The sequence below is a fragment of the Mustelus asterias genome, chromosome 17 (genome assembly GCF_964213995.1).
Source record: "Mustelus asterias chromosome 17, sMusAst1.hap1.1, whole genome shotgun sequence".
NCBI classification, from domain to species: Eukaryota; Metazoa; Chordata; class Chondrichthyes; order Carcharhiniformes; family Triakidae; genus Mustelus; species Mustelus asterias.
The window spans coordinates 65942755-65968098 of record NC_135817.1 but is presented as its reverse complement, the minus strand read 5'-3'; the positions used below and the strand labels follow the sequence as shown (position 1 = coordinate 65968098).

General features: G+C 45.2%; 1 protein-coding gene across 2 annotated transcripts in view; it reads left to right on the top strand.

The window, feature by feature from the left end:
• The window catches only part of traf3ip2l (TRAF3 interacting protein 2-like), a 63631-nt gene that overhangs the window by 22199 nt on the left and 16088 nt on the right, over window positions 1-25344 (top strand). Inside the window, exons 2-3 of one of the 2 annotated variants that reach the window (XM_078232865.1) lie at window positions 7052-7091; window positions 17664-18286. In XM_078232865.1, the coding sequence (XP_078088991.1) occupies window positions 7054-7091; window positions 17664-18286 (661 nt within the window). In that variant the 5' untranslated portion in view covers window positions 7052-7053. The remainder of the gene's footprint in view (window positions 1-7051; window positions 7092-17663; window positions 18287-25344) is intronic. The other variant, XM_078232866.1, reaches the window with a different exon arrangement.

Genomic DNA, 25344 nt, shown 5'->3' with positions numbered 1-25344 from the left:
TGGATTTTAAATAAATTCCCAGGCATTGTGATATTTAATTCCATGCAGATGGAGATTAGGAAGAGATTTGGAAAGCACTGATAATTATAAGGGAGTTATTTGACACTGGCAAAGTATCACATAATCAGTAAAGAGGCTAATGTGCCTTTGTTCAAAAGGTGTGACGTAACCCACACAGCCACAGTAGCCTTGTTTCTGTTCTAAGTATGCAATGGAATGGATTATCAAGTACATTTGAGGAGTAGGTGTACATAACGGCACATGGATTCAGAAGGTGAAAAGCCTGCCTTGCCCAGTTCAGCCTTTGATAGCCCAAATGGACTGGGAAAACGTGACGATGTTCTGCGCATCAATATTGGAAAGGCTTTTGACCAAGTTCATAGCCTTTCGTGTGAGATCTAAGCTGTGGAGATTCGGAGTAAACCTCAGAATGGATAAGAAACTGGTTGAAGGGAATCATAGGATCTCTACAGTGCATAAGGAGGCCATTTACCCCAGTGCATCTGTGCAACACAGTGATTAGCACTGCTGCCTCACAGCATCAGAGATCCGGGTTTGATTCCCGGCTTGGGTCACTGTCTGTGCGGAGTCTGCACGTCTCCCCGTGGCAGCATGGGTTTCCTCCAGGTGCTCCAGTTTCCTCACACAGCCCGAAAGACGTGCTGGTTAGATGGATTGGCCATGCTAAATTCTCCCTCAGTGTACCCGATCAGACGCCAGAGTGTGGCGACTAGAGGATTTTCACAGTGACATCATTGTCGTGTTAATGTAAGCCTACTCGTGACTAATAAATAAACTTTAACTTAAACTCAGAATCTTACCCATGCCCACACTCCCAACCCCATCCAATCCCTGTAACTTCTAATCCACCTTACCTACAGAGCCTAGGACACTAAGGGGCAATTTAGCATGGCCGATCGATCCACCTAACCTGCACATTTTTGGACTGGGGTAGTTGGGGGGGAACCAGAGCACTCGGAGGAAACCCACGCAGACATGGGGAGAATATGCAAACTCCACACAGACAGTGACCTGAGGCCGGAATTGAACCCGGGTTCCTGGTGCTGTATAGGAAACAACAAGAAGGTTGTGGATGGGGTCGGTGAAAAGAAACCAAAGCGTTACTGATTTAAGTTTGCAGGAATAACATGGGTGCAAGTGGTAATGTTTGTAGATGATAACCAAATGTTATGGAAATGGAGGAGACAACACAGGAAATGCAGAAGTTGGGCAAGTGTGCAGAACAATAGGCAGATAAAATTTGAAACAGCCAAGCATTAACTGCTGCACTTAAAAATAAAACAAGAGAAAAGGTGTGCAATATGAAAGGTGTTGCAATCATCTTTGGACTGGGGGGGGGGGGGGACCGGCGGCATGATAGCACAGTGATTAGCACTGCTGCTTCACAGCGCCAGGGACCCGGGTTTGATTCCCGGCTTGGGTCACTGTCCGTTTGGAGTTTGCACGTTCTCCCTGTGTCAGCGTGAGTTTCCTCCGGGAGCTCCGGTTTCCTCCGAAATTCTGAAAGACGTGCTGGTTAGGGGCATTGACCCAAACAGGTGCTGGACTGTGGCGACTAGGGGAATTTCACAGTAGCTTCATTGCAGTGTTAATGTAACTTGTGACTAATAAATAAAGTTTTTTACTTTTATCATAGAATCCCTACAGTGCAGAAGGAGGCCATTTGGCCCATTGAGTCTGCACCGACAACAATCCCACCCAGGCCCTATTCCCGTAACCCCACATATTTGCCCTGCAAATCCTTTCAACCTATGCATCCCAGGACACTAAGAGGCAATTTAGCAAAATAGCAAAGGTGAAGCAGAAAGAGAAGAAAGGGTCTTCATATGTTTGACATTTCCAACCAAGATGTGGAGTTGCCAACATTGGACTGGGATAGGCACAGTAAGTCGTCTCACAGCACCAGGTTAAAGTCCAACAGGTTTATTTGGTAGCACGAGCTTTCGGAGCGCTGCTCCTTCATCAGGTGACTCACCTGATGAAGGGGCAATGCTCCAAAAGCTCGTGCTACCAAATAAACCTGTTGGACTTTAACCTGGTGCTGTGAGACGACTTACTATTTCCAACCAATGCAGAGCACCATTCAACAAAAAGTGATTTTGAACTATAAAACCAAAATGGTGGAAATGTAAGTCAGAGGAATGATCAAAGTTTGGACTGCCTGATCAACTCTGGACTGAACTGAATGGAAATCTCCCAAGAAATGGGAGATTTTGGAGTGCTAGGAGCACACCATGCAGGAGTAATAATGGTGGTCTTCAGTATTGGGATTGAGTTATGAGAAAAAGATCGAAGCAACTTGGCTTTTCCAATTGGAAAGAAGATCACTGAGGGATGATCCTGTGCAGGTAGTTAAGATTGCTCTAGGAAAAAAGTAACTCTGAATATTTCCTTAAACTGCAGGAGTACATATAGGGACATGGTTTCAAACTGGAGAATGGTACTTTTAGGAGTGATATCAGGAATGTAGTTGGAGATAAACCCTGGAATCATTTAAAGTTGAAGTTTATTTATTAGTCACAAGTAAGGCTTGCATTGCAATGAAGTTACTGTGAAATTCCCCTAGTCACCACACTCCGGCGCCTGTTTCGGTCAATGCACCTAACCAGCACGTCTTTCAGACGGTGGGAGGAAACCGGAGCACCCGGAGGAAACACACGCAGACAGGGGGAGAATGTGCAAACTCCACACAGACAGTGACCCAAGCCAGGAATCGAACTTGGGTCCCTGGTGCTGTGAGGCAGCAGTGCTAACCACTGTGTCACAGTGTTACCCCATTTAAGAAATATTTAAATGTCACAATGTTATAACATTAGGCGATGCTCAGGGCTAATTAATCAAAATGGACTGAATGACCTGACTCATTGGGGAATATTTTGTGTTAGTTCCAGAAACAACAGTTCTTCTGTCCAGAGAGAACTTGTTTATCTCTAATCATCTGTTGATTTCTCTGTTCGATGTCTTAGAGATGTAACCAGGTCTTTTTCTGGTGTTTTAGTGAGAATAGAGCCAACTCCCCTCCCTGTCTTCACACACACACACACCCTTTCTCTCTTTTACCCCCACTCTCCAAACACCGACAGATAAACACACACACACACACACACACACACACACACACACACACACACACGCAATCTTGCTCAACATTATTAATTTTATCTTCTCCTTAACTTTGAGAAGTAAAGCTTTTGGGGTTTTGGGGTGATCTTACCAAAAGGTTCTAAGTGCTGAACGAGCATAAAAATGGAGAGTTTCAGATCCATTTTTTGGTGAGACCACAAATGAAATCTTATGGCGCTTAGTGCAAAAAAAATGATGTTCGATCTGATTTCTGCTGGTCGAGGGAGTGGACAGTGTCTATTCTCACTGGAAAGTCGGCTAGTTACACTGGAGGGTACTATCGTGCATGCGCAGATCTCTTGTTCTGTGCAACAGAACAGAGAGGTCTGTCAGTCATCTGTTAACCACCCCCCCCCACCCCAGTTGATCGCCACCCTAGCCAATCGCCAATTGCAGAGTGTGCAGCTCCCCGCCGCTCACCTCCCCTTATGCCCTGCCACATCTTGGCCCCACCTCTTCCCTTGGGCCATATACCCATCATGGACCAGCTCCTTTAGCACTGCCCGGTGGACAGTGCTAGGGTGCCCAGTGAGCAGTGCCAGGCTGGCATTGCTCAAGGGGCACTGTCCGCCTGTGCCCCCGACCACTCGCGGGGCCTCGATGGCCTCCAGTCCCACCAGCGAGGCCATCACGTCTGGTTCCCGTTGCTGGGGACCATACGTGATTCCTTGCCGGTGAGGACCTTCACCAGCAAGTGTTAAGGCAAGTGAGCCAGGCCGATTCTGTCCTGGGCTCACTAATAATATTTAAATTCTGATTTAAATATTATAATCAGCCTTGCGCTGCCTGCGCAGTGCTGGTACTATTGCACGAGGTGAGAAACTAGGCGCACAAACATTGTTTTGCCTTTCTCGCAATCTTACTGGCTCGCCACGCCAATCGACCGGCACGATGAGCCAGTAAGATTGTCCCCATATAATCCTAGAAATTTCATGCCACAGAAAGAGGCCATTTGGCTCATTGTGTTTGCGCTGGTCAAAGAAATGAGCCACCCAGCTGAATCACACATTCCAGCATTTGGTCTGCAGTCCTGCACTACAGGTGCATGTCCATAAATACCTCCCCTCCAGTTTCTTACTGTAATACACTCCATCCCTGTTTTATCATCCATCTCCCTTTTGAAGATGTGTGATTCAGGGCCCTATTTTACCATTTTGATTCTAAGTGCTGGGCGGACTTGAAACTGGGAGTGTTTCAGATCTGACTTTTAGACCCGTTCTCGAGCGCCCCCAAAGATATCAGCAAATCCGAATCGCGCTGCACAAGCCTGTGGGCGGAGCTTAACGCATCCAAAATCCTGCAGCTCCGATTTGGCGCCTCCAACTGCGCATGTGCAGAAAAAAAAAGATAGAATGCGGTTCCGCTGCCACATCACTCCTGGGCCGGATAATGCCCCCCCCCCTCCCCCCAGACGTAGCCCCACCCCCACAACATTACTGACCCCCTTATCCCCCCACGACCCAGATCGATCGTGGTCCCCTCCCACTCACTCCCCCCCCCCCCCCCCCCCGCCCACTGATCATAGGCAGAGTGGCAGTGGACCCCCCCCTTCCCCCTCACAGATCTCAGGCAGAGTGGCAGCGGGGCACTTACCTCCTCACTAACTGGAGCGCCTGAATCAGACTTTTGTAGGCATGTCTGTTTCACGCCGATTCTGGATGGGCAAATGCGGTGGTGAAGGGGGAAGTGCCAGTAATGGGCATGCAGCCCATTAAGTCAAATTAAATGCATTTAAATGGCCGTTGTGCCCGTTTCGGCCGCAGTCCTGATCGCGGCCATTTTCGGGCCTTTGTAAAGGGGAGACCGGCGCAGAGGTGGGCGGGGATCACGCTACTCGCCTCACGCCCGACTTTACCAAGTTTTTGCACCCGAAAACAGGCGCAACGCAATGGTAAAATCAGGTCCTCCGTGTTCCAGAAGTTAAATATCTAAATATGGTGTCTCCAATCCTGTGAGGTTATTCACTTTGGAAGAAATAATAGCAAATTGGATTATTATCTAAATGGAAAAAAATTACAACATGCTACTGTGCAAAGGGACCTGGGGGTCTTGTGCATGAGACACAAAAACCCAGTCTGCAGGTGCAACAGGTGATCAAGAAGGCAAATGGGATGTTGGCCTATATCGCAAGGGGGATAGAATATAAAAGCAGAGATGTCTTGCTGCATCTGTACAGGGCATTGGTGAGGCCGCAGCTGGAATACTGTGTGCAGTATTGGTAGTCATGATGTGGAGATGCCGGCGTTGGACTGGGGTAAACACAGTAAGAAGTTTAACAACACCAGGTTAAAGTCCAACAGGTTTATTTGGTAGCAAAAGCCACACTAGCTTTCGGAGCTGCAAGCCCCTTCTTCAGGTGAGTGGGAATTCTGTTCACAAACAGAGCATATAAAGACACTGACTCAATTTACATGAATAATGGTTGGAATGCGAATACTTACAACTAATCAAGTCTTTAAGAAACAAAACAATGTGAGTGGAGAGAGCATCAAGACAGGCTAAAAAGATGTGTATTGTCTCCAGACAAGACAGCCAGTGAAACTCTGTGGGGGTTACAAATAGTGTGCCATGAACCCAATATCCCGGTTGAGGCCGTCCTCGTGTGTGCGGAACTTGGCTATCAGTTTCTGCTCAGCGACTCTGCGCCGTCTTCAAGAAAGGATGTCCTGAGGCATGGTACATTGGGGAAACTATGCAGACGCTGCGACAACGGATGAATGAACACTGCTCGACAATCACCAGGCAAGACTGTTCTCTTCCTGTTGGGGAGCACTTCAGCGGTCACGGGCATTCGGCCTCTGATATTCGGGTAAGCGTTCTCCAAGGCGGCCTTCGCGACACACGACGGCACAGAGTCGCTGAGCTCCGAAAGCTAGTGTGGCTTTTGCTACCAAATAAACCTGTTGGACTTTAACCTGGTGTTGTTAAACTTCTTACTGTGCAGTATTGGTCCCCTTATTTGCGGAAGGATATATTGGCCTTGAAGGGAGTGCAGAGAAGGTTCACCAGGTTGATACCAGAGATGAGGGGTGTTGATTATGAGGAGAGACTGAGCAGGTTGGGTTTGTGTTCGTTGGAATTTAGAAGGTTGAGGGGGGATCTTATAGAGACCTATAAGATAATGAAGGGGCTGGATAGGGTAGAGATGGAGAGATTCTTTCCACTTAGAAAGGAAACTAGAACTGGAGGGCACAGCCTCAAAATAAAGGGGGGTCAGTTTAGGACAGAGCTGAGGAGGAACTTCTTCTCTCAGAGGGTGGTGAATCTCTGGAATTCTCTGCCCACTGAAGTGGTGGAGGCTACCTCGTTGAATATGTTTAAATCACGGATAGATGGATTCCTGATCGGTAAGGGAATTAGGGGTTATAGGGATCAGGCGGGTAAGTGGAACTGATCCACTTCAGATCAGCCATGATCTTATTGAATGGCGGGGCAGGCTCGAGGGGCTAGATGGCCTACTCCTGCTCCTATTTCTTATGTTCTTATATCTCCAATATCTATTTTGAGTTGCTTATTTAAAATTCTCTTGGGAGATATCATCAGCCTTTATTGAAACAACAGGAAATATGTGTAAGTTAACTATGTGCACATGGTTCTTGGGCAATAGTATTTTTTAGTTTGAGGTCAGAGGTTGACTTTTGACAGAACCAATTGTTTGAATATTCTGTTTTGAGTTTCAAATGCTGACTAAGGAATTTCCAATATTTTGATATCAATGTTACTAACAGTGGAGTATTTGCAAGTACACTGAACATTTAGAACCTTTAGTTAAAAGGAGATTGATGTTTCTGGGGAGGGAAACGAATGCGGTTGCGTTTCCTGCCGGAAACTAAGGAGTGAATAACAACAAAATCGTGACTTCGATGCGTAAGTTTCGTGTTCCTGAAAGTGACTTTGTGTTTTACAGCGATGTTCACAACAGATAGTCGCAACAAGAAGATCAGCAGGTAAATTTGCCGTAGATTGGAGAAAATAGATTTGAGGTATTTTTTTTTAAATATTGAAGAATCGTACATTCGTTATATTTGTAGTGGGTAAGAACAATGCGATCAGTCATAGCGTGGGGAAAGTGTAATGTTGGAACAAAATTAGGAATTTGCTCTATTTCAGCATATGAATGTGCACAGTTTGTTTTCATTTTTGCTTTGGTTAGCATCTGTGATTTGCGCATTGCATCTTTTTTGCCCCAACATTCACGTTACCCAGGTTTCTGGCTCTTAAGGAGTGACTTGAAATCGGGACTAAGTACGTTGAACAAAAATAGCTTTTTGATCCGTCAAGTACGCTTATGTTGCAGTTCACGTGTAGCAATCTGGAACTCTTCTCACTGTACTTACACTCTCTTTCCTTCCCTTCTAATGAGTAATTTCTGCAAAACGTTGGAAATCTTGCATAGGTTAATATAAGGAAAAGAATAGTCCATAATCTGAAATAAAAACAGAAAAATGCTGGAAAATCTCAGGTCTTTCAGCATCTGTGGAGAGAGAATAGAGCCAACGTTTCGGGTCAGGATGACCCTTCGTCAGATCCTTTGTATTTGCTTGCATTCAACATATTCTGCTGTTTAATGGTGAAACTCGTCACCGGTTCAAATAATTTACATGAATGATTCCTACCAATTAGTTAAAGGAATTCCTGATTCTCCTATAATCCACAATGAGTAAATGAATAATCCACAATGAATAAATGAAATTTGTTACCAGATAGTAACCGGATAGAAGTGATAAAACAAAACACCGATATTGAAGTGCCGAGTCCATGTTACTTCAGGAGTTGCGACTGCTTGTAATGTATCCTAATCCTGAAGTGCCATAGATGGTGTATTCTAGTAACACTTTTTAAGATGAAACAAACTGCATTTTAGCTTTTTGTTTCGTAATATTGGCTAACATATGCTGTTGAGCTGAAGTTCAGAATCACAACCACATGCAAGATTAGAATTTTCAATTTCCAGACTATAAATTGGAGATATGTTTCCTGTCCAGAACTTAATTCCAGAGATCTGGGATGTGAGCACAGCATTTTGTCTTGTTGGACTCTTTTAAGGTTAAACAAAGTTGAATTGCACAGGAGTAATTTTAGGTTGTTTATCTTTCTACATGCAGGAATGTTTGAGTAACCTCACCCCATACCTTGCTGCCAGATGGTGCAAAGGGCCAGCTTCCCTTCCCGTTCAATTTTAGTCTACATGCAGCATCTTCCCAGTCATAGAATCCTGATAGTGCAGAAGGAGGCCATTCGGCCCATTGAGTCTGCACCCACCACAATCCCACCCAGGCCCTATTCCCATAACTCCGTATATTTACCCTGCTAATCCCGCCCCCCCCGACCCTGCTAATCCCCCCCCCCCCGACCCTGCTAATCTCCCCCCCCCCCCCCCCCCCCCAGGGCAGGAAACATGTGAAATCAAGTAATTAGACTTTGACTTGGGTGGTAGGTGTTATTGCGGAAAATTAAAGCTCATGGTATAGGGAGTAAGATATTAGCATGGACAGAAGATTGGCTGACTAAACAGGAAATAGAGGGTAGGCATAAATGGGTCTTTTTCTAGTTGTCAAGATGTAACATGTTGTGTGCCGCATGGATCACTGCTGGGACCTCAACTGTTTACAGTTGCCAAATTTGCTGATAACACAGATAGTGAAGTTGTGAAGAGGGCATAAGGAGGCTACAAAAAGATATGGATAAGTTTAAGTGAGTGGGCAAACGAATGGAGTATAATGTCAGGAAAATATGAAATTTTCCATTTTGGCAGAAAGAGTAAAAAACTCTATTATCAAAATGGTAGGAGATTGCAGGGGGTGTAGAGGGATCTGGAGTGCATCATTCACAAAAGGCTAGTGTTCAGGGACAGCTAATAATTAGGAAAGCTAATTGAATACAAAAATAAGGAGGTTATGTGGGGCGGCACAGTAACACAGTGGTTCGTACTACTGCCTCAAAGCTCCAGGGACCTGGGTTCGATTCCCAGCTTGGGTCACTGTCTGTGTGGAGTTTGCACATTCTCCTCGTGTCTGCTTGGGTTTCCTCCAGGTGTTCCGGTTTCCTCCCACGTGGGTTAGATGCATTGGCCATATGTTGCTTTATATCCTGGTCAGTTTCTCCTTTGCAAAGTCTCTTGCAGTGATATCATGAAATTAAGGGCACAATCAGGTTTACCTGCTCATATTTTTTGGCAGAAGGCCCATGGTGATAAACGGCCTTCATATAAACTTAGCAACTCACTGTCTGGCACTTTTAACTTTTGATCCTAATAAAACAAAGAGAAGGCCTTTGCGCCATGCTGGATTTAATCTGTGGTGGGACCCAAGTGAATCTCCTGCTTGTAACTATGAGTAAAACCAATGGCGTGACAAATGCCCATGCGCAAAGTTCAACGTTTCCCCCAGTTGCGCAAGTATATTCTGTGTAGGGCTCTGACGAAGGGTCATCCAAACTCAGAACATTAGCTGGGATTTTCCAGCATCTTTTCTTTTCGTTTCAGGTTCTGGCATCCGCAGTAATTTGCTGTTGTATTCTGAGTGGGTTTCTCAATTGTGGTTGGAAGCATTCCTGGAAGTTTGAGCAGTGTTCTGACTGATGGTTAGTCACATGGTGTCTGTAAACATTACTGCATTTGGCTTGTAAACATTGTCTCTCCAGTGGTCGAGTCCTTTTGCTTGTGGTTTTGTGGTAGCGACAGTTATTGTAAGAGTTTCAGTGAGCCAGGAGACCATCCATAACCAGACATAGAAGAGAAACAGAGGGTTGAAGGAGGTATAATGGAAGATGAAAGGGAGTTTGCGTCCCTAATTGAAGTTGATTTGTCACTTTAAGCTGAATGGCTTACTAGGCCATTTTAGAGTCCAGTTTACATTACTATAGGACTCGAATTATGCATAAGCCAGATAAGGTAAGGATGACAGATTTCCTTTCTCACATTGAAATGTAGAAAATAGAAGCAGGAGTAGGCCATTTGGCCCTTCGAGCCTGCTCCGCCATTCATTTTGATTATGACTAATCATTAAATTCAATATCCTGATCCCACCTCCACCCCCCCCACCCCCCCTTTATCCCCTGATCCCTTTAGCCCCAAGAGCTATGAAGTTTCTTCTTGAAATCGCACGATGTTTTGGCCTCACCTACTTTTCGTGATACTGAATTCCACAGATTCACCACTCTGAGTGAAGACATTTCTCCTCACCTCAATCCTAAGAGGTTTACCCCTTATCCTCAAACTATGACCCCTAGTTCTGGACACCCCCCAGAATGGGGAACATTCTTTCTGAATCTACTCTGTCCAATCTTATTAGGGGACATTTGTGAGCCAGATAGGTTTTTATGACAATCCAGTAATTTCATGGCCACCATTACTCATTCCAAGTTTATTTCATTAACCAGGTTTCAATGTCCCACCTGCGATTCAAAATGGAATTTGTTTAACTTTATTTATTAGTGTCACTAATAGGCTTACATTAACACTGCAATGAAGTTACTGTGAAAATCCCCTCGTCGCCACACTCCGGCGCCTGTTCGGGTACACTGTGGGAAAATTTAGCATGGCCAATGCACCTAACCAGCATGTCTTTCGGAATTTCGACTTGTCTCTGGATTATTCATCCAGACTTCTGGATAACTAGTCCCATAACATAATCCCCTCGCTAAAAACAGTAATTCTGGTAACCCGCGAGATCTCCCTTAAAACCATCAGTAATGCGCCAAGATCTTCCATGCAATTAATAATAGTCGTGTAATTCATTGATATTCACCACCGATTGTACTGTTCAAGATTGTGCCACTCATGGGCGGCATGGTGGCACAGTAGTTAGCACTGCTGCCTCACAGCGCCAGGGGCCCAATTCCAGCTTCGGATCACTGCCTGTGTGGAGTTTGCACGTTCTCTCCGTGTCTGCGTGGGTTTCCCCCGGGTGCTCCGATTTTTCCCCCACAGTCCAAAGATGTGCATTGGTGGATTGGCCGTATTAAATTGTCCCTTAGTGTCAGGGGGACTAGCTAGAGTAAATGCATGGAGTTATGGGGATAGGACCTGGGTGGGATTGTGGTTGGTGCAGACTCGATGGGCCAAATGGCCTCCTGCACTGTAGGGATTCTATGAAGATTCCCAGTCGCTGTGACTTTAATGGAATCTATGTCCTTCCTTATCTCCTTGGACTAAAGTTGTGTGTGAAGGTAGCGACTCTGTACTTGGAGCCGTAATGTGGAGATGCCGGCGTTGGACTAGGGTAAACACAGTAAGAAGTCTCACAACACCAGGTTAAAGTCCAACAGGGTTATTTGGTAGCACAAGCCACTAGCTTTCGGAGTGCTGCACCTTTGTCAGGTAAGTGAGAGTTCTGTTCACAAACAGGGCATATAAAGACACAAACTCAATTTACAAAATAATGGTTAGAATGCGAGTCTTTACAGGTAATCAAGTCGTAAAGGTATAGCCAATTGTGAGTGGAGAGAGCGTTAAGCACAGGTTAAAGAGGTGTGTATTGTCTCCAGACAGGACAGTTAGTGAGATTTTGCAAGCCCAGGCAAGTCGTGGGGGTTACAGATAGTGTGACATGAACCCAAGATCCCGGTTGAGGCCGTCCTCGTGTGCGGAACGTGGCTATCAGTTTCTGCTCAGTGACTCTGCGCTGTCGTGTGTCGTGAAAGCTGCCTTGGAGAACGTTTACCCGAAGATCAGAGGCCGAATGCTCGTGACCGCTGAAGTATTTCCCAACAGGAAGAGAACACTCTTGCCTGGTGATTGTCGAGCGGTGTTCATTCATCCATTGTCGTAGCGTCGGCATGGTTTCCCCAATGTACCATGCCTCGGGACATCCTTTCCTGCAGCGTATCAGGTAGACAACGTTGGCCGAGTTGCAAGAGTATGGACCGTGTACCTGGTGGATGGTGTTCTCACGTGAGATGATATCACATACTGTACCATGTACCATGGGCATTCAGCCTCTGATCTTCGGGTAAACGTTCTCCAAGGCAGCCTTCACGACACACGACAACGCAGAATCGCTGAGCAGAAACTGATAGCCAGGTTCCGCACACATGAGGACGGCCTCAACCAGGATCTTGGGTTCATGTCACACTATCTGTAAACAGCACGACTTGCCTGGGCTTGCAAAATCTCACTAACTGTCCTGGCTGGAGACAATGCACACCTCTTTAACCTGTGCTTAACCCTCTCTCCACTCACATTGTCTGTACCTTTAAGACTTGATTACCTGTAAAGACTCGCATTCCAACCATTATCTTGTAAATTGAGTTTGTGTCTTTATATGCCCTGTTTGTGAACACAAGTCCTCACTCACCTGATGAAGGAGCTTGAGACTCCGAAAGCTAGTGCTGCCAAATAAACCTGTTGGACTTTAACCTTGTGTTGTGAGACTTCTTACTGAGAACAGTATTGCAGGCCATAAATATAAGATGGTCACTAATCTAGTAGATGTTTCAGAAGAAACTTATTTATCCAGTGAATAGTAAGGATATTCATCTTGCTACAAGCAGGTGTTTACCTTTAATAAATTACTTGAGCATGTGAAGGATAAAGGGATAGGAAATGATGCTGAAAGGGTTAGGAGAAGTAGTGCTTTTTAGCCCATTATGTTCCGCTCAGCGTTGACAGACGTGTGGGATGAGATTTGTGTGGGACTTAAACTGTGGCATGCACCAGTTGGCCTGAATGACCTGTTTCTGTGTTGTATGTACTTTGATATCCTCCTCTCTGCTTCAACAGCCAATGATGTTCTTGTCTCTGCCTCAATAGCCAATTGTGGTGAAGGATTCCACAGTCTAACAGCCCTCGGTGCTATTCTGTTGGTTCTTCTAATGAAAATTCTGGGTCTGCATTCTCTTTCCATTTCTCAGTCTGCGCCTTAGTAATTGATTAAACAATGTGACGGAATGAGAAAGCTTTGGAACTAGTCTTGTGTGACTGGAACTTGGGGTTTAGAGATTAGTATCAAAACATCAATTGATATTTGAAGTTACCGATGTTCTGGTTTGCTTGCTTTTCCTATCTTTATGGGGAAAGGAACATATTTACGGTGGCACAGTGGTTAGCACTACTGCCTCACTGCGCCAGAGACCTGGGTTCGATTCCTGGCTTGGGTCACAGTCTGTGTAGAGTCTGCATGTTCTCTCTCGTGTCTGTGTGGGTTTCCTCCAGGTGCTCCGATTTCCTCCCACAGTCTGAAAGATGTTCTGGCTAGGTGCATTGGCCATGCTAAATTCTCTTTCAGTGTATCTAATTGGGCGCCGGAGTGTGGTGACTAGGGGATTTTCACAGTAACTTCATTGCAGTGTTAATGTAGGCCTACTTGCGACACGAATAATTAAACTTTAAAACTTTAATTAGAGCAACATTTTTAAAAGTGATGGGATTGATCTTGCTGAGGTTTGTCTCCAGTTTTCTTGCTGGCTGTTAACAAGTGTATGATGTACAAATGAGACAGTGAGCAATTTCAGGAAATACGCCTTTATATTGTGGTAGCTGAGGGTGAGGGGGAGAGTACTGTCGCTCACAACAAGCTACTCCTTTTGCTTTATATGTAATGAAAGCGATCAAAATTTTCCATAAGTTGCATGTAAGAGAATTACCCTCGAAATAATGTGAACTTGGAACTCCATGGGTACATCATAATCAGCATCTGTTATCTCTTGAGCTCCTTTGGTTTTGTTGTTGCTTGCTGCACCATGGGTAAAATTGATTGTCGTGACATGCAGCTTATGTTTACACCTACACATCTTCTTTCCATTTTCTTTTTCTTTTTCTTATACAGCAATGTAATGCTGAATCCCCTAAGTGAGCGTGCTAGACCTTTTTGAGAAGAGCTCACTTTTTACAGGTTGTTTAAGTGGAGAGTCCATTTAAGATATTTCTTTTAATCTCTTGATATGTGGCCTTCCAAATAGTTAAAATTTAATTGGAGCATTTAGGTTGCTGCTTGCAGTCACTGATTTTTGCTGAGGCAATATCCACTCCATCTGACGAAGGGGCAGCGCTCCGAAAGCTTATGGTATTTGCTACCAAATAAACCTGTTGGACTTTAACCTGGTGTTGTGAGACTTCTTACTGTGCTTACCCCAGTCCAACGCCGGCATCTCCACATCAACTTTAGTGCAGTCAGTTAAAACCAAATTGGACCCAAGCAAAGTCAAAGTGACACTGTTGACGGAGCAGATCCTTTCTCTATCTCGGTGCGATCTTTGACATGGTTGACTTTGCTATTCTCCAGTGACTCTCCTCCATTGTTCAACTCATTAATCATAGAATCCCTACAGTGCGGAAGAGGCCATTTGGCCCATCAAGGCTGCACTCATTCTCTGAGCGAGTATCTCACCAGGCCCCCTACCTGCATACATTTCCCATGGCTAGTCCATCTAACCTACATCTTGGGATACTAAGGGGCAATTTTAATGCGGCCAATGCAGGTTAAATTGATGGCCTCAAATTAGACTCTTCCTCCCGAGAGGAAATGTTCTCTCTCTGTCTATCCACTCTATCGGAATCTTTTATAATTTCAAAGGCCTCCATTGTGTCACCACTCAGGCTTTTTTTTTCAAGAGTAAAGGGAACCAACCTGTCGATCCTTTCTTGATATGTCCACCCATGCAATTCTGATGGTATCCTTCTAAATCTTCTCTGCATCCTCTCCAGTGCCACTATATCCTTTTTAAAATATGGTGACCAGAACTACTCTGAGTTGTTACAGTGCAGAAGGAGGCCATTTGGCCCATCCTGTCTGCACCAGCTCTCCAAAGGATCATCATGACTTAGTGCCATTCCCCTGCCTTTTCCCTGTACCCTTGCGCGCACATAATCATAAAATGCTCTCTTAAATGCCTCAATTGAGCCTGCTTCCACCACACTTCCAGGCAGTGCATTCCAGACCTGAATCACTCAATGTGTGGAAGTTTATTTTCTCGCATCACATTTTCTTCTTTTGCAAATCACTTTAAATCTGTGCCCTCTCGTTCTTGATCCTTTTATGGGCGGGAACAGTTTCTCGCTTTCTACTCTATCCAACCTCCTCATGGTTTTAAACATTTCAATCAAATCTTCCCTCAGCCACCTTCTCTCAGGAGAACAGTCTCAATCTCTTCAATCTATCCTGATAACTGAAGTTTCTCATCCCTGGAACCATTCTTGTAAATATCTTCTGCATTCTTTCCAGTGCATTTACATCCTTCCTGTAGTGCGGCACCTAGAACTGTACACAATGCTCCAGCTGAGGTCTAACTAGTGTCTTGTATAAGTTCAGTATAACCTCCTTTTACTCTTGTACTCTATAACCCTATTAATAAAGCCCTGAAATATGTTTTAACACAAGTTAGCATAACTTTTCAATTCAGTCCCTCTGGAAATAAAGCCCAGTGTTTGATTTGCTTTTATTATGGCCTTTCTAACCTGTGGTACAACTTTTTATTGACTGATTTATTTGTACTCTTGAGGTCCCTTTTGCTCCTCTAACCCATCTAGACTGACACTTTTCAAGTGATGAGTAACATTCTAAGTCGTGGGCATGTACAAGCGCCTCTTTATCTGTGTTGAACTTTATTTGCCCATTCTGCAAGTTTTTATTAATGTCCTCTTGTAATTTGCTGCAGTCACCCTCAGTAATGACTACCTTGACCCCCAATTTTGTGATAGAGAAGTCGGAGATTCATTTCAAAGAATGATTTTTCATCACTTGTGATTTGTATCTGGAAGATGGGGATCGGTTTTTGATAGTTGTGTAGCTTTTCAGAGGAACATGGAAGCATTTAGCCAGTCGTCATGGTGATATTTAATTTCGCAGGAAGATTGTTAAATTTCACCTTTGGAATTTAAATGCAACGTGCATTTTGGCTACTGATCTGTAACAGTCCAGTACTATCGTCTCACTTGGGCCTTTCTTCCCATCCTCCAGTCATGCCATCTCTCATGTCCATGCACTTGAACGCAATGCTGCCCTCATCCCAGTCCTAACCCATCATCACCCCTCTTGCCCGCCCTACCCACCTGTTCTGCAACGGACTCTGCCAGTGTACCAACAAACATGCTGCTCCAGAATGTCAATTCAGCTATAAATAAGACACAGTCTTATTAGGGATGATGGCTTTGATGAGTGATATCTGCCCTTTACGAAAGCCTTCCTGCTGCACTACACTTTCCATCACCTGTCCTACGCAAACCATAGCAATATTGCTGGTTTTGCCATATCACCAAGTCACAATTTGATTTCTTCCCTCTACTCTGGTACTTTCTCCTCCTTCAGACACATCATTTTGTCCCACTTCTCTTAATATTCTTTAATTCCTCGATGTTGATCACTGTACCAAAATTCCCACCCCTGAGTTTCTCTTGAGATAGCTTCATTGTTTCCCACTTTTTCTGCACTGACTGACTGATTTCTCATACATGGCGGTTTTTAATTCTTCACCTTAACTATCATAACCTTTTTACCTCTTACGTTTATAGCTAACCCACAGCCTTATCATCCGGCGTGGTTTTATTACAGGCAAAGCTCTCTATGGCTGGGAAACTAGCGCACCCATCTTTCATAATCTTGGTCTATCTCTTGGATCTGGACAAGATATAAAACATCCTCTGGATGCAACATTTCTAACTCTCTTTTATCACCATTACAGTGTTTAGTGCTTATAGAATCATGGAATCCCTGCAGTGTAGAATGAGGCCATTCGGCCATCGAGCCCACACCGACAACGATCCCACCCAGGCCCTATCCCCCTACCCCCAAGTATTTACCCTGCCAAATCTCCCTGACACTTTTTAACACAGCCAAACAACTTAAACCGCACATCTTTGGACTGTGGGAGGAAACTGGAGCACTCAGAGGAAATCCACGCAGACCCAGGGAGAATGTGGAAACTCCAACAGATAGTGACCAGAGGCTGGAATTGAACCCAGGTCCCTGACGCTGTGAGGCAGCATTGCTAACCTCTGTGCCGCCCTATATCTAAGCTATTTACTCGTCTGAAGTTACATACTCTTGTTCCTTCTCCATTTATCTCGACATGTTGAAATCAAGACCCAGACACTCCTGCCACTTGAAATTCAAAATGTCAAACTGTGGCTCCTCCATCTTCCTCTTCTATACTCCTTTAACACCCAGAGTTGGTATTACTTCATTCTTTTGTTTGCAGGATATATTCTAGAACTTGGGTTTAAACATACGTGCTGCTAATAAGAAGCAATGTTTTAACTGTGTATGTTGATAGACAGGGGAGGCACGGTGGCATAGTGGTCAGCACTGCTGCCTCACAGGGACCTGGGTTCGATTCCCGGCTTGGGTCACTGTCTGTGTGGAATTTGCACGTTCTCCCCGTGTCTGCGTGGGTTCCTTTGGGTGCTCCGGTTTTCTCCCCCATTCTGGTTAGGTGCATTGACCCGAACAGGCGCCAGACTGTGGCGACTAGGGGAATTTCACAATAACTTCATTGCACTGTTAATGTAAGACTTGCTTGTGACGAATAAATAAACTTTTTACTTTACTTTGAAATGAACTATAATTTTTGTTTTATGCCCACAGGTATATAAATCCTTCACAACCATATGCTAAATCATCAAAAAACAGGCCAGAGGAAAATGATGAAACAGATAGCGAAAGCTCCCTTTTAAGATCACAGATCAAATCGTTTGACTTTGCACCGAGTCCGGTGCCAGTGAATTGCTGCTCCAGCGGTGGAGAATTCTCACGTTATTCTGGACAGTTCTCGCCCTTCACATCGCGTTCTGCAGAGTGTCTAACTGGAGATATGAACAGTTTCCAAGCTGCTGCTGCTGCATTTCACCAAATGAATAACCGTTCCAGTTCACCTTCAGGACAAGTTGAAAATTGGCAGGTTCCTCACGCTTCCAAGTGCGGGGGAGGTTACACTTTGGAACCTGCTGGCAACTGGTCGCCAACAGACAGCCTAACTGATGTGTCGCGGAATAGGAGTTTTGGACCACCCTTGCCAGTCTCATCACAAGGCACACTTGGACTGTCGCACCTTGAACCTGGGTTTTCTTTGCATTCTTACCCAGTTCAACCAACTGGTCCTTTTCTGCCGCAGAACCCTTGTCGACCTAGGATTTCTGTATACGTTCCTGAACCTGGCCATTTTCCTCCTACTCCCCCGGGAAGAGTCAACCACAGCTTTGGGACGCCAGGTTAACTCATGCTTTTTAACTTTCTCTTCAAGGTGTTGTGTTTGAGGGATTAGAGATGCATTTTTTTTTTGTATTTTAGCACTAAAGGGAGGGGCTTTATTTCATTACAATAAAAATAATTAATTACAAAATGGTGACATAAAGAACCACAACATTTGAGTGTCAGTGAGCAATAGAAGCTGGAGTCACATACCAATGCAAAGCAAATCATTCAAGTACTTGAGTCTCCTTAACCTTATTAAGTATTTGATTCCCAACATGTTTTATTTGGCTGCTTTTCATAGTCTCAGAACATCTTAAAAGTGCCCCACAATGAATTGGGTTGTTTTGAAGTATGGTTCCTGTTTGCAATTAACCACAATAGCCAATTTGTGCATAGCATACTTTCCACTGTTAGTCAGGCAAAAGCAGAACTCCCTATTATCATTCCTTTTGCATGTACCTCTATGGATAGCCAGGACCTTGGTTTAATTTTGATGCCCCATCTGAAAGGCAGCACTTCAGTGAGGTGACACCCTTTGATTACACTATTGAAGCATCAGCCTACATTACATTCTTCAACTAAGTCGGGCCAGTAACCTAAGACTTCAAGGCAGGAATGTTGCCTCTAATCCAAAACGTTCACCCTAAGCCTTTGTTCATCCACAAGTTTTTATCCTTTTCCATTGAATTTATGCTCTCGATGTTTCACCTCCAAAATGCTTAACCTTGCATTTATCCAGAGGAAGTTGCATCTGTCTCCCTGATTACCATTCCTGTCATTCTAAAGCTTAGTGATTGCTGAAGCATCTACTTTTTGACATTTCAAAATTGGCATTCTGAAAATGAATGGACAAATCGCTTATGAGAACAGAAGTGGACCCCTCACTGAAACGCAGGCAACAGCAACTCCAACCCAAGCAATACTCATTTATTCTTGTTTGAATGCCAATCTTCTATCCAGGCTGCTACAATTCCTCCTGTGCGGAATACCTAAGCTTTCCTAGTATGCCTTTTATGGCTTGGCTTATCGACTACCTGTATGCATCACTGACTAAATTTCCTTTCTATTTAATTGGTGTTTTCAGAAGCTCTGATTCAAACATTGCTGTTAACAAATCTAGGCCAGCTGATATTATAAAGCAACAACACAGGAACAGGCCATTTCGCCCAACGGATCCAGCTAACATTCCACAGTAGCTATCTCCCACCCCACTTCATCTTATTCCATGAGCAAGTCCTTCTTTTGCTTTCTCCTTTTATGCACTAATCTAGCTTTCCATTAAATGCAAAGCAACCCGTTTGACAGGCCCCACTTCCACAAACATCCGCTTAGACAGCACCTTTCAAACCCACAACCACTTACATCTAGAAGGACAAGGGCAGCAGATACTTGGGAACACCACCACCTGTAAATTCCCCTCCAAGCCACTCACCATCCTGACTTGGAAATATATCGCCGTTCCCTCACAGTCACTGGGTCAATGTCCTGGCATTGTCTTCCTAAAGGCATTGTGGGTCAGCCACACAACACACAGGGCCCGATTTTACCAAAACTTCACGCCCGTTTTCGGGTGCGAAATCGCGGTAAAGTTGGGCGTCGGGCCTATACCGCGATCTGCACCCGATTCCGAACAGATCGCGGCTTTACTGACACCGAGCACCCGCGCCCAAATCGACGGCCCGACGATTTAAATGCATTTAAATCGACTTAATGAACCGCGCGCCCAACCCTACCGCCAAATCTCACTTTACCGTCTTCTGGCCCGTTCTGCATCTGCGCTGGAAGCGATCTGCAAATAAAAGTCTGAAGTTGTCGCTGCAGCTTCCGAAAAGCAGGGTCAGAGCCTGCAACGGCTCTCTGACCCAGGTCATCCTCTGGTTTTGGGGGGGGGGGGGGTTTCCGCTCCCCAGTCTGCGGCCGGTCCGGTGGGGAGGGGGGGGGGCAGGGGGTTCCGTCGCCACTCTGCGGGCGATCCCTCCTCCCCACCGGAGGAACGAATCCCTCCTGCCGGAGTGGACGTGCAGCCGTGCCATCCCACAAAACCTTCAGGATGATGCGATTCCTCGCTAAGAAGATGAAGCAGAACCGGCCGATTCCACAGTGGATCTGCATGAAAACCGGCTACAAGATCAGTACAAGTCCAAGAGGAGAGACTGGAGAAGGACCAAGCTGGGCCTGTAAAGGGATACAACATCACTGGTACACTACCAGCCACAGCCATCTCTCCCGCTCTCCTGCCCCTGCAGGGAAGAGTAATCTGTGGCTGGTAGTGTACCAGTGATGGTGCATCCCTTTACAGGCCCAGCTTGGTCCTTCTCCAGTCTCTCCTCTTGGACTTGTACTGATCTTGTAGCTGGTTTTCATGCGGATCCACTGTGGAATCGGCCGGTTCTGCTTCATCTTCTTAGTGAGGAATCGCTTCATCCTGAAGGTTTTGTGGGATGGCATGGCCGCACGCCCACTCCGGCAGGAGGAATTCGTTCCTCTGGTGGGGAGGAGGGATCGCCCGCAGAGTGGCGACGGAACCCCCCCCCCCCCCCCGGAGGATGACCCCCCCCCCCCCCCCCCCCCCCCCCCCCAGAGGATGATCGTCAGAGAGCCGCTCTCTCTGCTTTCTGCTTTTTATTTCCGAGCCCGGGCTCGCTCTGTCAGATTTTTTTCGAACTGCGCATGCGCAGTTCAGAGCTCCAATCGGTCCGCCAGCGCTAAGCCCCGCCCACAGCGCGAATCGGACCGAAGCCGGCAAAACGCGTATGGGCGCGCTGGAAAGAGGATTCCGGGCGCGGATCTATTTGACGCCCAGATTCGGCACTTAGACTCAAAATGGTAAAACCAGGCCCGTAGACTGTAGTGATTCAAGGCAGCAGCTCACTGCCACCTTCTCAAGGGCAACTAGGGATGGGCAATAAATGCTGGCCAGCCAGCAACACCCATGTCCCACGAAAGAATAAAAAATAATTAATGCTTATCATCATCACCTTTTCAAGTTAACTACCTCATCTGCAGTTACTGGTTTGCCTTTCTCCCCTCAGCAGTTGTTTCATCTTTTCTAATTTGCTAACGTTATTTGGTGGTGGTCAGTTTTTGATATTTTATTACCAAATATATTTATATACATATTTTGTATTTTTTGTTCTTTCATGGGATGTGGGCATCACTGGCAAGGCCAGCATTTGGTGCCCATCCCTAATTGTCGTTGAGCAGGATGGTTTGCTAAGAGTCAACCATATCGCTGTTGGTCTGAAGTCACGTGTAGGATAGACCAGATAAAGATGGCAGATTTCCTTCCTTGAATGACATTAGTGAATCAAATGGGTTTTTGCAACAATCGGTGACCATTACTGAGAATAGTTTCAATTCTAGATTTCTTGATAAAGATTAAATTGCACCAGCTGCTAAGGTGGGATTGGAACCCCTCCCTCCCTCCCTCCCTCCCTCCCTCCCTCCCTCCCTCCCTCCCTCCCACTCTCCCTCCCTCCCTCCCTCCCTCCCCCACCCCCCCATATGCACTGAAGCCTTAGAGGGCACATATAAAATATAAATACTTTCAACAGCTTATCTCAAGTTGGTGACGTAAACATCTTATTCATATATAAATGTAACAATTGTGCATTGAATAATCTTCAAGGTTGCAAAGGTTAAGCAGAACAAACCAGTAAATAAGGAACACACACGTAAATGTGTACTGGGGTCTTTGAAGTTTATAATGCTTCGTAACATACTTGCCCACACTGAGCTCCATTTGTCATCGTTTCCCCACCCACTTTCTCTGCCTGTATTGGAACTGAAGTAGGCCATTCAGCCCCTCGAATGTTCCGCCATTCACTTAAAATTCAATGATTAATCTATATTTCATCTCCCTCTACCCACCTTTGTTCCATAACCCTAATGCGCTTATCTAACAAAAATCTGTTAATTTCAGTTTTTAAACTTTCAGTTGACCTACTACTGTAACTGCCTTTTGAGGACAGAAAGAGAAGGAGGGAAACACCTCCAGATTTGCACTAACCTTTTGTGTTAGGAAGTTCTTTCTGATGTTGCTTTTGTACAGCCTAATTTTAAAGTTATACTACCTTGTTCTGAACACGCCCATCAGAGGAAGTTGCTTCCCTCTCTGCTCTATCCATTGGATGACCTGTTGTTAATCTTGTATGTTGAAGAGGGCACAGTTCTGTTCAAGGGAACAGAAGCCAGGTCTATGTAATCTGTCCTCATAATTGAATCTTTTTAGCTCTGATTTCATTCTAGTTTAATTTTGGTGAACCTGTGTTGAACTCTTTCAAATGTCAACACATTCTTCCTGTGATGTGGTACCAACAACTGAATGCAGAGCTCCAAATGGGGTTTAAGCAGTGTTTGGTACAGCTGGAACATAAGATCCTTCCTGAAGTTTGTCTAGACACCCATTTGCTTGTCTTTTTAATGACCACCTCTAAGACAAGACTTGCATTTTAACAGAACAGATTGCACTTTCCAGTATTCTCTTATTTGCTTGGGCACTCAATCATTTTATCCCTAATCACATTCTGGTAGCTCCCCTTGAGCCAACGCTAAACTGAGGGGCCTAAAATGGCCCAGTTTCTTGTTCAGCTATCTTAAATAAAGGAGAGACTAGTAGTCAGTCCGATGGCACAATTTCTGAATGAAGGGAATTTTGCATATTTAATATTTCTGTAATTTCCTTACACATACTTTTCACCTACTGTCTGGTGCTGGGGATTTATCTATGCTCTGTTCCGTTATTTTCTTTGTTACACTTTTATAATACGCCATGTTCCTAATTGATTATCAGCTTTGCTTCTACCACTGGCATAGAATCATAGAATCCTCCAGTGTAGAAGGAGGCCATTCCACCCATCGAGTCTGCACCGACCACAATCCCACTCAGGCCCTATTCCCATATCCCCAAACATTTACCCTAGCTAGTCCCCCTGACACTAAGGGGCAATTTACCATGGCCAATCCACCTAACTCGCACATCTTTGGACTGTGGGAAGAAACTGGAGCACCCAGAGGAAACCACGCAGACACGGGGAGAACATGCAAACTCCACACAGATAGTGACCCAAGCTGGGGATCGAACCTGGGTCCCTGGCACTGTGAGGCAGCAGTGCTAACCACTGTGCCACTGTGTCGGCATATTATCCACAAAAGTACTCATACAATCAAACAATAGTGTAGCTTAGAAAGACACTGTTTAACTCATTTGGTCTGTGCCTGCTCTTTCAAAGAAAAATCTAGCTGGTCCCATTACTGTCCAACAAAGAACAATACAGCACAGGAACAGGCCCTTCGGCCCTCCAAGCCCGCGCCGCTCCCTGGTCCAAACTAGACCATTCTTTTGTATCCCTCCATTCCCACTCCGTTCATGTGGCTATCTAGATAAGTCTTAAACGTTCCCAGTGTATCCGCCTCCACCACCTTGCCCGGCAGCGCATTCCAGGCCCCCACCACCCTCTGCATAAAATACGACCTTCTGATATCCGTGTTACCCCCCCCCCCCGCCTCACCTTGTCACCACCGACCTGGGAAAAAGCTTCCCACCATTCACCCTATCTATGCCTTTCATAATTTTATACACCTCTATTAGGTCACACCTCATCCTCTGTCTTTCCAGTGAGAACAACCCCAGTTTACCCAATCTATCCTCATAATTAAGGCCTTCCATACCAGGCAACATCCTGGTAAACCTCCTCTGCACTCTCTCTAAAGCCTCCAGGTCCTTCCGGTAGTGTGGCAACCAGAACTGGGCGCAGTATTCCAAATGCGGCCGAACCAACGTTCTATACAACTGCAACATCAGACCCCAACTTTTATACTCTATGCCCCGTCCTATAAAGGCAAGCATGCCATATGCCTTATTCGCTACCTTCTCCACCTGTGACGTCACCTTCAAGGATCTGTGGACTTGCACACCCAGGTCCCATTTGACTGCAATTTTTCCGTGTTTATCCAATTCCCTTTTGAAACCGGTTGAATCTGTTTTCTCCATCCTTTCAGGCAATACGTTCAACCCCTCACATAAAACTAGTTGACAGAGGCGATGGCCGAGTGGCATTATCACTGGGCTATTAATCCAGAAACTCAGCTAATGTTCAAATCCCGCAGATGGTGCAATTTTAATTCATTAAAAAATATCTGGAATTAAGAATCTACTGATGACCATGAAACCATTGTTTGAGGTGGCACGGTATCACAGTGGTTAGCACTGCTGCCTCACAGCGCCAGGGACATGGGTTCAATTCTGGCCTTGGGTCACTGTCTGTGTGGAGTTTGCACATACTCCCTGTGTCTGCGTGGATTTCCTCCAGGTGCTCCGGTTTCCTCCCACAGTCCACAGATGGCGGGTTAGGCTGATTGCTAAAATGACCCTAGTGTCAGGGGGTTAGCAGGGAATTATCTGGAGTTACGGGAATAGGACCTGGGTGGGATTGTGGTCGGTGCAGACTTGATGGGCTGAATGGCCTCCTTCTGCATTCTAGGAATTCTATGAGTTTATCCTCCTGTCCCTCTTGCTTTGTTTTGCCAATCTCGACTCTGTTCCCTCAAGTTATCCATACATCATTGACCACAGATTTTTCTCTATTTACTTTACCTAAATCCTTCCTTCCTTCCTGATTTTAAATACCTGCATGAAACCTTGGGCTGCCTTTACTCTTGAGGTAAACAGGCTCAGTATCTTCAGTCTGCCCACATCATAATCCCCCATTCCCCCAGAAGTGTTTCTCCACTGTTGCCTCCTTTGACTCTGTTTACCCTACTCTACCTTCAGTGATCCACGTCACTTTTAGCCATTCTGTCAATATATTTATATAAACTTCCACCATTTATCCCTTGCTAAATCAGTCCAACAGGAAATCAGTAACCCAGCCAAGTGATTATTTCTTGAATACAGGTACCTGTAACTATTTTTCTCTTAAAAATTGCCCTTTCATCTTTTTTTGCCTAAGCTGATGCAACTTTTCATTGCCACTTTGAGTAAATTTAATTTCAAATAGAAGTGTATGTTGGAGCATACATGAGAATACAGTAATTTCAATTGCACACTTCTTGACCGCTATGGGTGTGTTCTACA